An 18,012-nucleotide genomic window follows, 5' to 3' on the forward strand; every position below is an offset into this window, starting at 1 on the left:
TGTTTATTTTGTTCATATATTACAATAAATTTTTTGTTATCTGGATGCTATGGCCGAGCTTGCGAGCAGCTACTTAGCCATGTCATGAAGCTTCTGGCGCATATTCCAGGCCTGGGACCGGTCATTCTGACTGTTTTGTTACGTTTTTTCCCAGGACACGTTTGTTTTTCTATTCTCCTACCACTTTTGTACAAAAGTAATTAATTGGCCAGTGTTTATGGGATGGGTATAGCACGTACTATCCCCCCAATGGATTTATCGAGAAATAGATTTTATAGAGAGCACAAATTTATTAATTTTTTTAAATCTTGTTTTTTGCATCACCATATTCTAAGAACCTTAACTATGTTTCCATCAACAGGATATGCCATAAGTGTCCGATAGACGCAAGTCCCAGGTATGGTCCTAACGCCCAAGTTACAGAAACAGCCTAGCTCACTGTACTATGCTGTTCCCCTAAATTCCATTTACTTCCCGTTCGGAACATAGGTGTTGGTTCCACAGCAGGGAAAGGCATCTATCAGGAATTTATTGCATATGCCAAAAAGTCTGAACATTACAAAACCCCTTTAAAGGGAAAAAAAGTTTGTTTTTTTAACTCTATTTTAATTTTTTAAATTTGCTGCACAATGTTTTGATCGCTTATAAAATACACTGCAGTACTTCTGTACTGCAGTGTATTATGCCAGTCAGTTTTAATAGGCTACTGTACATAGCAGAACAGGTGGTCATAGCAACCCAGCCATAGTAAACCGCTGAGACCCACGGGTAATAGCACAAGCGATGGCTTCTAAGCCTGCACTAATCTCCATGCCGTACATGCGTGTTTGATGGAAGTTTATCCCAAATGCATTCATAGTTTGTTGTTTTTTTAAGTAAAGAATAAAAAAAATTGTGACCATCCCACATTGAAAAGAGATTTTATTTTACTTTGAGAAATCTAAATTCAATTTAAAAATTCTTAAAAAAAAGAAAAAAGACCACGGGTCTAATGACCCAAACGAACAGCATCTTAGCTTCATATAATACTTTTAGTTGGTCATTTACAGGCATAATGAGTGAAAAGATGTGCCCGTATTACACTTGTCTGAAACCGCCCTAAGTAAGAATTTAACTCTGGTCCTTTAATAAAAAAAAAAAAAAAACAAAAAAAAAAAAAAACACCTGTAATAAACAATGAACTGGCTACTTTCTTATAATTGGACATTACAGTAACAAAATAAGTCATCAATGTAACAGTATCTTTTTAAATAAATAATTTTCCTAAGATCTTCAATAATTCCTTCTCATAGATATTCCATGTTCAAACAGAGTCCAATGATTAAAAGGTCCCACGGATTAGAAAGTCTACTGCCGCAGTTTTCAGGCATTTGCACTTCACCAGTGCTTGCAGACCATGACATCAAACGCGTGCTGGTTTGTCGTCATCACATGGATCATCTCTTAGTCTACAATTTGCAGGAGATAATCAGCCAAGTAGAAAGGATGTCAGGACACAGATGACAAGCCGTATTTGTTCTTCAAGATTTCCAATGTGGGAATAAGAGCACTGCAATAAACACAATTATAGAAGGTGATTTAATATTATGTATGAATTAAAAAACAGCCCCTTACAGTATTCAGTATGTAACTGCCTTGTACCACAAGAAATAAAGCGCATTCATTACTTCTGTACTGGTCTACCTGCCTCCATATAGATACCAATAGTAGATTAACCCATTCCCCCTGCAAGCATTCTGGGCCTTAAAGAGGCTCTGTCACCAGATTCTCAAACCCCTATTGCATGTGATCGGCGCTGCAATGTAGATAACCGTAACGTTTTTTTTTGTTTGTTTTTTTTTTAAAACGTTCGTTTTTGGCCAAGTTATGAGCTATTATATATATATATATATATATATATATATGCAAATGAGCTTTGAAATGGACAACTGGGCGTGTTTTTTTCCGTATGTCCAACTGGGCGTGTATTGTGTTTTTAACTGGGCGTGTTTACGTGTATGACGCTGACCAATCAGTGACCAGTCAGCGTCATACACTCCTCTCCATTCATTTACACAGCACATAGTGTTCTTACTAGAACGATGTGCAGCCACATACACAAGTGTCCTGATAATGAATACACATGACTTCCAGCCTGGACGTCATGTGTACTCAGAATCCTGACACTTCTGAACCTTTTCTGTGAGATTCCAGCAAGCCACTGGTAATCTCACGAGATTACGAGGTAAATGAGATTTTGTTTCCCTTGCTGGAAATCTCACAGAAAGGATTCTGAGTACACATGACGTCCAGGCTGGAAGTCATGTGTATTCATTATCAGGACACTTGTGTATGTGGCTGCACATCGTTCTAGTAAGAACACTATGTGCTGTGTAAATGAATGGAGAGGAGTGTATGACGCTGACTGGTCACTGATTGGTCAGCGTCATACACGTAAACACGCCCAGTTTAAAACACAATACACGCCCAGTTGGACATACGGAAAAAAAACACGCCCAGTTGTCCATTTCAAAGCTCATTTGCATATATATATATATATATATATATATATATATATATATATATATACACACACATACATATAAAATAGCTCATAACGTGGCCAAAAATGTTTAAAAAAAAACAACAAAAAAAAAAACTTTACGGTTATCTACATTGCAGCGCCGATCACATGCAATAGGAGATAGGGATTTGAGAATCTGGTGACAGAGCCTCTTTAACCCCTTAGTGACCAGCCCATTTTAGGCCCTAATGACCAAGCTATTTTATTCGTTTTTCTATAGTCGCATTCAAAGAGCTATAACTTTTTTATTTTTTTGTCTACATAGCTGTATGAGGACTTGTTTTTTGTGGGATTAGTTGTGCTTTTTAATAGCACCATTTTTGGGTACATATAATTTTTATATGAACTTTTATTAACCTTTTGGGGGGGGGGGGGGATTATAAAAAAAAACTGAAATTCCGCCATTGTTCTATGCGTTTTAAAATGGACGCCGTTCACTATGCGACGTAAATAACAGGTTACCTTTATTCTATGGGTCGGTACGATTACGGCGATACCACATATGTAGAGGTTTTTTTATGTTTTACGACTTTTGCACAATAAAAACACTTTTGAACTAAAATTATTTGCTTTTGCATCGTCGCTTTCCAAGAGCCGTAATTTTTTTATTTTTCCATCAATGTAGTGATTTTTTGGGCTTGTTTTCTGCGGGACAAGACGTAGTTTTGAATGGTACTGTTTTGGGGTGCATGGGACTTATTGATTCATTTTTATTATGACTTTTTTGGGGGGCAATGGAAAAAAATTGCACTTTCGCCATGGTTTTTTGCGTTTTTTTATTACGGTGTTCACTTTACGGTTTAAATTACATATTAACTTTATTAATGGAGTCATTACGGTCGCGGCGATACCACATATGTGTACTTTTTTTTTTTTACACTTTTACTAAATAAAACCACTTTATGGGAAAAAATTGTTTTATTTTTTTACTGTACTTTTTATTAATAATCTTTATTTCACTTTGATGACTTATTTTATTAGTCCCACTAGGGGACTTTACTGTGCGATATTCCGATCGCTGCTATAATGCTTTGGTATACTTCGTATACCAGAGCATTATTGCCGGTCAGTGTAAATCTGACAGGCAATCTGTTAGGACGTGCCTCCGGCACGTCCTAACAGGCATATGTCCAGGGCAGACATGGGGGCTTTTATCAAGCCCCCGGCTGCCATGACACCCCATCGGAGACCCGCGATTGCATTCGCGGGCCGCCGATGGGTGACAGAGGGAGCGCACTCCCTCTGTAAACAAAGTTAAATGCCGCGGTCGCTATTGACGGCGGCATTTAACGGGTTAAACGGCCGCGATCTAAGTAAACTTCGATCGCGGGCGTTGGAGCAGGAGCTCAGCTGTCAGACAGCAGAGCCCCGGCACCAGCCTGCACGGGAGACCCGTGCAGGACTTAGACTAGGCTGACGTGAAAAGGCGTCAGCCTAGCCTAAAGCCCATTAGTGACCGACGTAAAAAGGCATATTAGTGGTCACTAAGGGGTTAATGACCAAAGAAAAATTAGCAGTTTCACGGTTATTTCATTGATAACTTCGTAGGAATCATATGTATCCCTATAATGTTGGTATGTTTTTTTTTCCAGCAGAACAGGGCTTTATTTTGTGGTATATACTATAGGTTCTTTGAAGGTTTTTTTTCAAAATCTTACAAAAATGCAAAAAAAAACACAACACTTTTCTTCAATTTGTTGTGTAAAAGTTTTCAAATAAATAAATGTTTTAACTTTTTCATTCCTCTAGATTTATTTTTGAATTTGTTCTGATTGCATGGATACCAAATATGTTGATGTAGGTTATCTTACTGGTCACTTGGTAAGGCCTCAAACTACAAAGGTGTCCTCCAAAGGTGTCCAATTTGGCCTAAGGATAAGGGTATGTTCACACGGCCTATTTTCAGACGTAATGGAGGTTTTACGCCTCGAATTACGCCGGAAAAGACGGCTCCATTGCGTCTGCAAACATCTGCTCATTACTTGCAATGGGTTTTACGATGTTCTGTTCAGACGAGGTGTAATTTTACGTGTCGCTGTCAAAAGACGGCGCGTAAAAATACGCCCGTGTCAAAGAACTGCAGGACACTACTTGGGGCGTTGGTAAAAAGTAAAAAAAAGTTAATAAAAATGTTTTATAAAAGTGTAAAAATAAAAGTTTTCCTATAAGTAGTCATTTATTTATAGGAAAAAAATGAATGTTAAAAAACGTACACATATTTGGTATCACCACGTTCGTAACAACCCAAACTATGCAACTATAGTATTTTTTCCGCACTATAAAATAAAACGGAAAACTGTGTCAGCATCGCTATTTTTTGGTCACCACCCCTCCCAAGATAAATAAAAAGTGACCAATAAAAACTACAACCCGTCCCGCAAAAAACAAGACCTCCCACAGCTTTTTTGACTAAAAAATAAAAAAGTTACGGCTCGGAATATGGTGTCTCAGAAAATACATTTTATAGAAACTTAATTTTATTGTGCAAACGCTGCAAAACTTAAAGAAAACTATATACATAAGGTATCGCCGTAATCGTACCGACTTGCAGAATAAAGTAAAATTTAATTTATTGCGCACGGTGAACGCCGTAATAAATAAAGAATTTAAAAACGCCAAAATCGCTGTTTTTTTGGTCACCTTAGCTCTAAAAAAGATGTAATAAAAAGTGATCAGGAAGATGTATGTACCATAAAATGGTACCAATAAAAGCTACAGCTCGTCCCACCAAAAATAAGCCCTCATAGCGCTCAAATCAACCAAAAAATAAAAAAGTTCTGGATGTCAGAATGTGAGCATACAAAAATGTTTTTATTTTTTTAACAAATAGTCTTTTCTTTGTAAAAATAGTAAAATATAAAAAAAACTATATACATTTGGTATCAGTGTAATCGTAAATCGTATTGAGACGCAGAATAAAACTAAAGTTGTCTTTTTACCGCACCATGAAAGACTTAAAAACAAGACCCCAAAAACAATGGAGGAATCAGTTTTTCCAATTTCAGCCCGCAAATTATTTTTTTTCAGTTTCCCAGTACATTTTATGGTACTTTAAATGGTGTTAATAAAAACGACAACTCTTCCCGCAAAAATAAGCCCTCACACCGCTCTATTGACGGAAAAATAAAAAAAAATTATGGGTCTTGGAAGGCGGTGAGTGAACAACGAAAAATGAAAAGGCAAAAAAGGATCAGTCCTGAAAGGGTTAATTTCCAATAAAAAAACATTTATGACCACATATGGGGTATTGCCGTACTCAGGAGAAATTGCTTTACAAATGTTGGCGTGCTTTTGCTCTTTTATTCCTTGTGAAAATTAAAAAAATTAAACATTTTAGTGGACAAAAATGTGGATATTCATTTTCACGGCCTAATTCCGCTAAATTCTACAAAAAAACCTGTGGGGTCAAAATGCTCACTATACCCCTAGAAAAATTCCTTGAGGGTGTTATTTTCCAAAATAGGGTCACCACTATTTTGGTCCCTCCAGGGCGTTGCAAACCCGACATGGTACGGAAAACCTTTTGCTCCTTTATTCCTTGTAAAAATTAAAAAAATTCTATGTTTCCACAGAAAAGGTGATTTTCATCTTCACAGCCTAATTCCACTAAATTCTGCACAAAAAAACTGTGGGGTCAAAATGCTAACTATATCCCTAGAAAAATGCCTTGAGGGGTGTAGTTTCCAAAATGGGGTAATTATTTGGGGGGGGTTGACTGTTTAGGTACCACAAGACCTCTTCAAACCTGACAAGGTGCCTAAAATATATTCCTAAAAACAGGAGGCCCCAAATCCACTAGTTGCTCCTTTGCTTCTGGGGCCGGTGCTTCAGTCCATTAGGACACAAGGGCCACATGTGGGATATTTCTAAAAACTGCAGAACCTGGGCAATAAATATGGAGTTGCGTTTCTCTGGTAAAACTCATTTACACAGCACATAAGGATCTAACAGGATCCCTATGCGCTGTGTAAATGAGTGGAGAGGAGTGCATGATGCTGATTGGTCAGCGTCATACACTCCCCTGTACAACACCCACTTGGTCTAAAGTAAAAATACGCGCAGTTGGGCATTAAGCAACTCATTAGCATAAATCTAAAAACGCTAAGTGGTAAAAATAGATTGTTTTTTTTAATAAAAAGCACTGCTGTCACCTACATTATAGCGCCGATCTTATGTAGGAGATAGGGCACTTTAAAGAGGCTCTGTCACCACATTATAAGTGTCCCTACTATTAAATGCAGTTTTTCACTCATCTCATTCAGGGGCACGAATCAAGTTGTAAGCACCCCATTAATCTAACTTGGTGAAGTCCTTGGCCCCTTGTAAATGGTCAGAGCTCAGAAATTATTGACAGAGGGTACCCATTTACTTCAAGGTACAATATTTTTCCAGAACAAAGAAGAGGTGTGCTCCAGCAGGGGAATATTACGTGCAAGCAAACCTTCGTTCTAGGTTCTCTTTAATGTATTGCGACATAGCTTCCATCTCAGGGACTGAACAAAGGGCATCCGAAAAGAGATAGAATTGGCAAAGGCACAATTGTATGATCTATGTTGTGGAAGAGTCTCTACTTGTCGTTTACAGAATACAGCTGCTTAACGAGCATAGGGTTTTGGTAATCCGTCCAGGACAGGTTCCATAATTTGACGCCTAGGCAGATGAATGACAGGCAGAGGAATGACAGGCAGACAGACATTGCAGACGACAGGTGTCACCCCATCATATAAACTGATCAGACATCCAGTCAATGACATTAGACACAAAAGTCTCACAGGACACATAAGTATCTCGGTGGGAATTAAAGGTCTCAACAACCTACATAGGTTGCTAGAGATAAGGACTCCAACAATGATATATATAAACTAGAGAAAAAAAAGGAGTCCATTACTATCACTTCCAACAAAAATAGAAAATGTCTTTATTGTAGACAAAAATAGAGAATCTAAAAAACAGGTCCACATCTGGATCAACGTTTACATGCACATTGTCAAAAACATGTACAAAGAGTATATATAGCATAAGAAATCACATGATTATTATATCCAAATTAGAGATGTATCCACTTAAGTAGGTACATGTCAGAAGAGAAGGAAAGTAGAAAACTCAAAATAGGAGTTTAAATGTAGTCAGAGTGACAGGTACGGTGGGTATGTGTAAAACCCAACAGGACCTTGGTAGTACACTTACCCATGCTAAGTGGCGTAGTTACGTGACCCAGAAGGTGAGGTAGCGCCCCAAATCTTTTTTTTATTATTTTGCTGTATGTGTCTTTAGGTTTTATTTTAATAAAAGGGCAGCTCCAGAACTTTGTTTTGAAACAAACTTTATAGTGATAATTATGATTGGCTATCATGGTGATCACATGGCCAGAAACAGACACTAATGTACCAGTTGTCACTGGGGAAGACGTGGTAATCAGGGTCGTACTGATAAATCCATGCATGGGAATGCTATGCTGCTTCGAAGCATGACTATAGGTTTACGTGACAGCTGCACTAGGTATGTGCTGCGGTCAGATTTCTTCTAGCAGTGCCGCATGCCGCAGGACTTCTGGAAGCGAGGCACTTGAAGAGTTGGACGCTGGTATAAAAATTATCCAGGTAGAGGTGGTAACCCTGGTCCAGCAGTGGGTGCACCAAATCCCACACAATTTTTGTAATACCTCCCAGTAAGGGGGCATTATGGGGGCTGAATACTGGTGTCCTTCCCTTCATATAGCCTAAATTTGTACATATACCCTGATGCACTCTCACACAGGTTATACATCTTCACGCCACACCTTGCCCTCTTAGGCTGGGTTCACACAACCTATTTTCAGGCGTAAACGAGGCTTTTAACGCCTCGAATTACGCCTGAAAACAAGGCTCAAATACGTTGGCAAACATCTGCCCATTCATTTCAATGGGTTTGCCGACGTACTGTGCCGACTACCTGTAATTTTACTCGTCGCTGTCAAAAGACGGTGCGTAAAATAACAGCGTAGTTAAAGAAGTGCAGGACACTTCTTTGGACGTAATTTGAGCAGTTTTTCATTGACTTCAATGAAGAACAGCTCCAAATTACGGCCGTAATGGACGCCTCGCAAAACGCAAGTACGAGCAATTACGTCTGAAATGCAGGAGCGGTTTTCTCCTGAAAACAGCTCCGTAATTTCATCCGTAATTTCATCCGTAATTGTCATTATCGTGTGCACATACCCTTACTCGGCAGGTACTGGCGGTATTGAAGCCTCCCTTTAAAATGTACCAAGGACTCATCAATAGAAATACACTTCTCGGGGGTGTATGCTTGGGAAAACCGGGCACTGAAGTGGTCTAATAGGGGTCTCCGTTTATACAAACGGTCAAAACTGGGGTCATCTCGAGGTGGGCACTTCTCATCAGTATAATGTAAGAAGCGAAGTATTGCCTCATTTATTTATTTAGGTTCCAGTTCAGTGGCTTTGAGGGACATATATATATATATATATATATATATATTAGAAACCCCTATCAAATACACCATTTTAGAAACTAGACCCCTCAAAGTATTCACAACAGCATTTAGAAAGTTTATGAACCCTTTAGGTGTTTCACAGGAATTTAGAGCAAAGTAGAGGTGAAATTTACATATTTCTTTTTTTTTTTTGTCAGAAAATCCTTTTTATTCCATTTTTTTTTCTGTAAAAACAGGTTTTTCCAGAGAAACGCAACTCAATATTTATTGCCCAGATTCTGCAGTTTTGAGAAATATCCCACATGTGGCCCTAGTGCGGTAATGGACTGAAGCACCGGCTTCCGAATCAAAGGAGCACCTAGTGGATTTTGAGCCCTCCTTTTTTTTCTTAGGCACCATGTCCGGTTTGAAGAGGTCTTGTGGTGCCAACACAGTGGAAACCCCCCAAAAGTGACCCCATTATTTAAACTACACCCCTCAGGGAATTAATCTTGGGTTTATTTTTAAACTAGACCCCTTGAGGAATTAATTTCAGTTTTCATTGGGCGCATGCGACTTTTTGATCACTTTTTATTCTATTTTTAAGTGGCGTGGTGACTAAAAAACAGCAATTCTGTTTTTTCTCTCTTTTTTACAGCGTTCACCGTGCGCTATAAATGACATATTCACTTTATTCTGCGGGGCGATACGATTACGGCGATACCAGATGTTTATAGTTTTTTTCATGTCTTATGCACAACAAAATAAGTTTTGTAAAAAATATTTTTTTTTTGTGTTAAGCCATAACTTTTATTTTTCCATCAAAAAAGCCGTGCGAGGACTTGTTTTTTGCGTAAAACTGTAGTTTCGATCAGAACCATTTTTAGGTACATACATGGTATGTTTTATTGTTAATTTTGTAAGTCAGGCCGTTACGGATGCGGCGATACCAATTATGTATAGTTTGTTTATTTTTATTAATAATAAAGGACTGATAAGGTAAAAAGGGGGATTTTTACTTTTAAAACTTTTATTTTCACACATCTTTTTTTTAACTTTATTACTTTGTCCCACTAGGGGACTTGAGGGCAGGAGGCCCTGATCGCAATTCTAATACACTGCACTACATGCGTAGTGCAGCGTATTAGAGCGGTCAGCTACTCACTGACAGCAAGCAGTGGGTCCTGACTTTGTCAGGACCCACAAGGCTTCCGTAGATGGCATAGCCGGACGCCATTATTAGGCGTCCGGTTGCCATAGCAACCATCACTGCCCGCTATCATGTAGCGGGCCGTCGAAGGTGGTTTAACCCCTAAAAAGCCGCGATCACTATTGAACGCGGCTTTTAAGGGGTTAATCAGCGGGGACACAGCGATCGGTCCCCGCTGTAGGAGCTGCGGCAACTGCTGTACGGGAGAGCGGCTGTCACAGCTCCTGTATGTGTCGGGAAGACGGCCGAAATGGCCGTTACTCCCGTGACGTACTATTAGGTCATGGAGCGTGAACGATACAGCTACCATGACCTAATAGTACGTCCAGGAGCGGGAAGGGGTTAAACAAAATGCTAAAACAAGACAGTTTTGAAAGTTTAATACGGCATCCACTGTATGTAAATTACCAGAGAAAAGCCTTCTGGACATGCTCAGATGACGCCAAGGCCGATACATCCAGACTCATCTCAGTACTCTTACTCTGGTCATTTACATTCAGCGGACAGTGTACCATAACTTATTTTTTTTTAAACAAAATGCTAAGGCGGACAGTTTTGTGAGTGGCATGTTTAGGACGCTAAACCCAAGCAGTATAATCTAGTGATAGCTTCACTCTAAAGGGGTTTTCCTATTAAGCACATTTATCACCTATCCACAGGATCGGTGATAAACGTATGTCCTGAACCCAGTTCCTCCTCACTGCATGATCGAAGGATGATTTTGAATGGAGCGGCAGTCACACATATGCGCTGCCGCTCTATTCAATGTCCATGGGGCCAACAGAGACAGGTGTTAGGAAAGAAGTGTGCTTATAATAAAAATACCTCTTTGGGGATTTTTATTTTTTTATTTAAGCTTCGAATATTGCCCTGATGTACATCACCAATATAGAATGTTCAAAAAAAAAGGGGAAAGATTAGAGGAAAGAAGGGCAAGAAGCAGGAGACTGGAAGAGAGAGTGGCGTTTCTCTAGCGGTTTTCACTATTTAATGTTTCATGTTGCCAGTTCTCTACAATAAATTAAGTTACTGGCAACAAAAGAAAGTGTACTGAAAAGTATATATCACCAGTAACTGACCAACAGACCTGTTGCTCATACATAAGAGCAACTGCACAACATTGTGTAATGCAGCTATTTGCCTAAAAGCATGTCAGTGAAGCTATACAGGACACAACCCAGTGACGGTCTTTACTATAAAAACATATGTGCGCATCTTTCCCCCTCTACTCCCATTTGACCATTGATATTGTGGCATATGTTAAATGGGATTTGTAAACACAATAGGGTGTTCTTACTGAGGGAGCGTTCACCCCATCCCTGCTAGGTAAACTATACCTTTCTAATCCGGTCCATACAACTTATCCAGAGATCCTTTGATCTCACGCTTCTAGCCCTTCTTTACCCCTTTCTTCCCCTTTTTTGGAAAAACCCCTGTAAAATGTGTATATTCAGAAAACCCAAGACAGCAAGAATAGATAATCCTTTGAGAACTTACCATCCAGGTCTGATAATTGTAAACTTCCCAGTAACAGAAAGATCAACTACAGTTGATCCTAATCTACATTCTGGACTTGACAAATCTCCAATAGGTCCTCCATCCACTACTAGGGATAACACTGGCCACAGGTCTTTAAACTCCTACAACCAATAAAGAAACTTACTCATATGCCTTCCAAATATATAACTCATTATATTCATATCTAAAATCAAAACCAAGCAAAAGATGCTTATTTACATAAAAGGATCGACATTTTACAACTACGGTATATGTAGGAAGGAGATTAAAACCATTTTCTGTATCTTACTTGCCAATTTCTGCATTAATTACATTACAAACAAATCTGTAGTAGATCACAATGTGTCACGTAAAATTACAAACATTTATGTTTAAAGAACTACTTGAAAACAGATCATATGATAATACCTCAACTGATAATGTGCTTGGCTGGGTGCTGATGTTCGCACTAGTTAGTGCCAATGGCTCGGAGCAAATCTGTGCCAGCTGTCTGATAAATGCGTGATCTGGTATACGAACACCCACCAACTGGAATGACATGACTAAAGTTCAGTACAAATAAGGAAGAAAAAAAACAAACAAAAGACATAAAACGACAACTTTAATAGGTTAGAGAAATTGGGGTTGGTACATTTAGAAGAAAGCGCCTTATAAAAATAAAGTCAAGGACAACACAGCGGGTTTAGTTACCCTTCTACAAACAGGTCTATAAACATACTAATGGGGCATCCACTAAATCTAAAGAACGAAGGACTGAGTCTATTTTGACCTTCAGGATTTTCTCTTTGATTTTGCGTCGCCACATTCCAGGAGCCATTTGTTTTTCCGTCTAAAAGCTACCATTGCGTTTTTGTTCTTTCCTTACCAATATTATACAGGTGTATTTTTATTTTTTTCATTTTTATACTTAATTTGATTTTATTAACTTTACTAAACTTTAATTTATTTTAGGTTCCACCAGGGGACTTCACAATGCGATCATTTGATCGCTTCTATAATGCTATGGAACAAGAACTTTCATAGAATCACAATGTCGTCCCCCCCCCCCACCACTTACATGAATACTACTGGCAATTACATAAAAAGAAGTTCATGCTTACTGAAGTGTAAGGGTTCAGCTCCTTATTAAGTTCATCTGATCGCTCCATCACCAAAGTAACTGGCCCAGGTAATAAATCCCGAAGTAACTGGTCAGGGACATTAACCTGGCAATATCTGCAATCAACAGAATCACATCAGACTTTTTTTTTTAGAAGTATTTTAAATGTCCAAATCGCTTTTTAGTAACGAACCACAGAGAGCAAAAGGTTAACAATAGTGTTACATAGTGCCAGATTGCAGACTGTTGCTAAGGATCAACTAAAAATATCTGGGTGAGAAAACTAGGTAGAGCGAAGCTTTGTTCAGTAAACACGGTTTATCTAAGGAAAATGCTTCAAACATACCAAAACAGATGTGCATAAAATTTTACACAAAAACATTAGAGGCATTTAGTACCGCTGTACACACATTGCTGATGAGTATTGAACGGCAGCTTGTACAAGTGTACTTTGGGTCCAGTAACCAAGATCTGATAAGACCTTACACATGAGAAGGTGCAATAAGATCCAAATATCCCGGGTTGCGTTAGACCCTCTTTTTACTATGCGTATCTCTCCTAAACACATATAGCAATAGAACAAGAAAATTGGCACTAGTGTGTACTAGGAAGGAATGGGCTTTTAAGCCATTCATACATTACATTAACCAGTTGCCGACCAGCGACAACGATGTACGTCACAGTTTGGTGCGAGTTCCCACTCCGCAACGTACATTTTAGTCATGGTGATCTCGCATGTGTGGTCAGGGCAGGAGACGGGGTGTATCAAAAAGCCCTGTTCCTGCAATGGGAGATCACTCCGATCCCTGCAATTTAACACCTTAGTGCACGTTCACATGGCTTATTTTGTGGCAGGGAAATCAGCCTCTGAAAACCAAGTACATTTTTTTAATCGTTTTTGGCATGGTCAATGGGATATGTTCAAAATCTGCTCAAAAAAGCCTCAAGAAGTGACAAGCACTTTTTTTAGGCGGATTTTTATAAATTTTTTCAAACAGTGTGTAAAATTATGGTTTGCGTGAATTATACAGCTTTGTACCATTGAAAACAATGGAAGGCTGTTTGCAGGCATCTTCAAAGTGTATTTTGAAGCGTAATATGAGGGTTTTACTCTCTGAAGTACACAGGCCATGGCAGCTGGGGTGCCTAACATAGGGCCCCAATCCTGCCATGGCTATATGCCTATTAGGCCGTGCCTAGCGCAGATGAAAGTATTGTCATCTTACTACCAAGCTTTATCTGTGCTTGCACAGGTCCTGGATGACAGGCACAGTGTGTTGCAATGGAGGAGGCTGATGGACATGTCTCATCACATGCTCCTTCATCTGCAGCCATTTTCATGACGGGAGTGGCCTGCGGTCAGTACAGAGGACTATGCTAAAAAGGGGACGCAGTTTCAGAGTGCCAAATGGCGCAGAACCTCTAATAATATATACTAGTAAGTTGCATATATTCAGGATTCTAACACATTTGAAAAATTTATATGTAAAAGCAGCCCACTCCTTTAAAAGAAAGAGCCAAGTAAGCAGCACATGGCTTGCACACAGCTACTTCTCCATGTAATCGATATGGTGGCCGCAGTGGCCAACAAGTGAGGTCACCAGACCTCTTATCCCATTAGTCAAGGGTTCCAGATGTAGGACCCGCAACAGTTCGTTGCTTTTATGGCATATCCCACTGATATGCCATAAATGCCCAAAGCAAATCAGCCAGATATTTATGATGCCTGTCTGAGGGCAGCATAAAGTAGTGACCGATGTTGATTTCAGCGTGATGTCACTTATTAATGTGTTGTAGTATTTAGTAGTCATACTTGCAGTATGAGGCCAGTGCTGCAAGCTTGAGTCCAAGTATATTCATGCTGCCCCCTTCTCCACAACCTCCAGCCGTTGACTAACAAGTTACTCCCTATTACTGTGCAACCAGCAGCTGGAGTCAATGCTATTCCATACAGTTGAAAAAAAAAGTATACCTACGTATACTCCCTATGCCTGATGCTCTATCCGGTAACTCCGCAATTGAAAGCCCCTGATATCACTATCCATATATGGACAGTGATGTCCGGAGCATCCCCAGGGCCGAGAGCTACCTGAAGCTCTTCCCGGGGAAGCTCCCCGAGAAATACCTTTAACCTATACCTCTGAAGGATGCCATACAGTGCCATCTATCACACATACGCCCCATGTTAAAAAAAAAAATAAAAAAAAAAAAAAAAAACACATACACCGCGAGGTAAACGGGTCTTTTTTTTGCGGAATCCCTCAGGATGGAATAGTGTAGTCTACTATGTAATTTCATCATCCAAAAAAAATAAAAAAACAAGGGCTAATGGAGCCCTATGGACATGTTTAGTGTGTACATCAGGAGCTAAAATGCGAAGTGAATCAGAACGAAGTTATGTAGATTAATATGTCGTAATCCAAAAAACGGAAATTTTACATGAACGAACTATATAGAAAGCTGTAGTGCTTTATTACTGACTTATACATATCCTCAATGGCCCCAACACAGATAGCCAGTGGATTGGTCCCGTTGCGTCCTTTCACATTATAAATATTCCTAATGGACTGCGAGCTCTGTGCCAGGCAGGCAATTCCATATATGGTGTCAGTGGGCACACCAATCACTCCGTCTTGTTGTAGGACACCAGCAGAAGTATTTAGGATTTCTTTCCAACCTGTGGAGGGGGCGGAATGACATTACAGATAACTGACAAAAGGAATAATAACACATAGGATCGCAATGATAGATTTATTCTGAGCTTTTCAAATACCCCTGACCTAGGAAGCTGCTGCTTTGCTCCTGTTTGTGTCAAATAGTTTTCAAGACCATAAAAACAGATACAATTTTACTCATTTCACAAGATATGAAAACTCCATTTTAACTAATTAAACAAATATTCTGCGAAAAACTCAATCTGAGCTTTGTTTGAGCAGGTCCACTACCAGGGCAGATCTGCCTATTTGTATCCTAGCATCTCTTTCAGCGGTGCCCGGAACAGGCCTATGAGTAGCGTGTGAAAGACTGGGTCCCTCTCGCCCCGTATAACTTACAATGATTAGAGGGGGCTGGGATCCTTACTTGGGATGTAATACTTCAGAGGTATTACTGTGGGCAGTTGTTTTGCGGGCACAAGGGGGAGCTATGCAATATTAGGCAGGTGGGTTTAATGTTATGGCTGACAATAGCCGAGCACTAGACATGGTTATACTTCCTAATAAAGACTGTTAAATCCAGTCTGAAATCAAAAATAAGGCTTCTTTCACACTACCGTTATTATCAGTTTACCTCTCGGCCGTCAGAGGAAGAGAGAGGATCAATACATTAAACATACAGCAACGGTTTTGTTAGGATTACCATTAATTTCAATGGTAATTATTTTGTTTGTTGCTTTCCGTTTGTCTCCATTCGCTAGATTTCCATTTTTTTGAATGGAAACAAAAGTTCTGCAGACCGCACTTTTGTTTCCGTTCAAAGAAACAGAAACCTAGCGAACGGAGACAAACGGAAAACAACTAATACAAAAGAATTACCATTGAAATGAATGGTAATTCAAATGAAACCGTTGCTTTCCGTTTAATGTATCGATCACCTCTTCCTCTGATGGAAGAGAGGTAAACTGATAACGGTAGTGTGAACATAGGCTGATCTTGTGGCCTGCAGCTGGGGGAGTAGTTTGCTACATCCCATCCATTAGGCCTCAGGCACACGACCGTGCATTTGCATCCGCATCTTTTGAGGATAAATTGCAGACCCATTCGTTTCTATGGCCCCATGTACACTTCCGTGGTTTCCATGGATCCGCGCTGGGTCCACAAAAAGTCATAAGCCATTTTACAGTCGGTATTTGCAGTTTCACTAAGCTCATTAAGGCCCCATGCACACGGCCGTGCCCGTAATCACGAGCCGCAAAAGCGGGCACGGCCGGCTGCCCGCATTTTCAGCCCGTGCTCCCATACAACGTATGGGAGAACAGACCGTAAAAAGCAAAAGGTAGAACACATCCTATCTTGTGCGGTACACTTATACAGCCCCAACACCTTCCCGTAAATAAACGGGAAGATATCCGTGGACAATAGAAGTGAACGTTTCGGTAATTAGTCATGTGCATGGGGCCTTATTATTTTTGTGGGTCCTGATAGTTTTTTTTAGCGGTCAGCAAAACCACTACGATTGCGCGCATGAAGCCTTACTGTGGATCCTGTCTATACAACACATATAAACCAAACTTTACACAGAATATGTATTGAGAACTGTGGTCTCCTCCCAGTATAAGCCTGTCAGCTGCTATAGAATAGGTCAATGGCACCTGTACAGTCATTCAGTACACAAGCAGTACAGCATTCAGTCATCAGGCTCCATCACCGCAGGTCTCCTACAAAGCATTACCCTCCTCACCCTTGACATCTTTGTCCGGGCCGTTCCTACAACCATTAGATCCGCCGGGAAGCTTCATCACTTTACCAACCATGTCTCTAAATGAAGGCTGACAGGCCATCGCAGTAACTACTCCTTGTAGCCGGCCAACCAGCTTCATCTGACAGACTTTCCCCAACAACCACGTGTGAGGAGACACTTCCGGGGTCAGCACTCTGCATCGTCCCGTGGTGATGACGTCACCTGTTCCTACGCGTTACGAGCCACACAGCGCTTGAGTTCCAGTTGAGGGTATGTGCACACACACTAATTACGTCCGTAATTGACGGACGTATTTCGGCCGCAAGTCCCGGATCGAACACAGTGCAGGGAGCCGGGCTCCTAGCATCATAGTTATGTACGATGCTAGGAGTCCCTGCCTCGCTGCAGGACCACTGTCACGTACTGAAAACATGATTACAGTACGGGACAGTAGTTCCACGGAGAGGCAGGGACTCCTAGCATCGTACATAACTATGATGCTAGGAGCCCGGCTCCCTGCACTGTGTTCGGTCCGGGACTTGCGGCCGAAATACGTCCGTCAATTACGAACGTAATTAGTGTGTGTGCACATACCCTTAACAGGAAATGCTGCACAGCAAAAGTGAATTACAGGTCACCTGTTCTGATTGATATATATATCTCCAGGGTTTTTTTTTTATCACGTTTTCTGCCAGAAAAAATGTACAAATCATATGAGTTATTTGATTACTCTGTCTTTAGAATATACAGCGAAATGATCTAATGCACAAGTACAATGCAGGCGTGAAGTGCCTATAATAACCAATCAGT

General features: G+C 40.1%; 1 protein-coding gene across 1 annotated transcript; it reads right to left on the minus strand.

Annotated features, from left to right (window-relative positions):
* Window positions 1-934: 934 nt before the first annotated feature.
* YRDC (yrdC N6-threonylcarbamoyltransferase domain containing) lies at window positions 935-17,477 on the minus strand. Its single transcript, XM_075853241.1, has 6 exons — window positions 17,203-17,477; window positions 15,286-15,481; window positions 12,806-12,920; window positions 12,114-12,233; window positions 11,685-11,827; window positions 935-1,549 (listed from the first exon to the last, which is right to left on the minus strand). Exons 1-6 carry the CDS (start codon window positions 17,339-17,341, stop codon window positions 1,489-1,491), a joined length of 774 nt encoding a protein of 257 aa, XP_075709356.1. The 5' UTR covers window positions 17,342-17,477; the 3' UTR covers window positions 935-1,488.
* Window positions 17,478-18,012: the final 535 nt, after the last annotated feature.

Source organism: Rhinoderma darwinii, chromosome 2 (genome assembly GCF_050947455.1).
Source record: "Rhinoderma darwinii isolate aRhiDar2 chromosome 2, aRhiDar2.hap1, whole genome shotgun sequence".
In the NCBI taxonomy this organism is placed as follows: Eukaryota; Metazoa; Chordata; class Amphibia; order Anura; family Rhinodermatidae; genus Rhinoderma; species Rhinoderma darwinii.

Coding starts and splice junctions, on each gene's coding strand:
- YRDC (XM_075853241.1), bottom strand. CDS start 17,341: ATGAAGCTGGTTGGCCGGCTACAAGGAGTAGTTACTGCGATGGCCTGT. Junction 12,234..12,805: donor AGCTGAACCCTTACACTTCA/GTAAGCATGAAC, acceptor ATGTCATTCCAG/TTGGTGGGTGTTCGTATACC. Junction 1,550..11,684: donor ACAATTATCAGACCTGGATG/GTAAGTTCTCAA, acceptor TGTTTATTGCAG/TGCTCTTATTCCCACATTGG.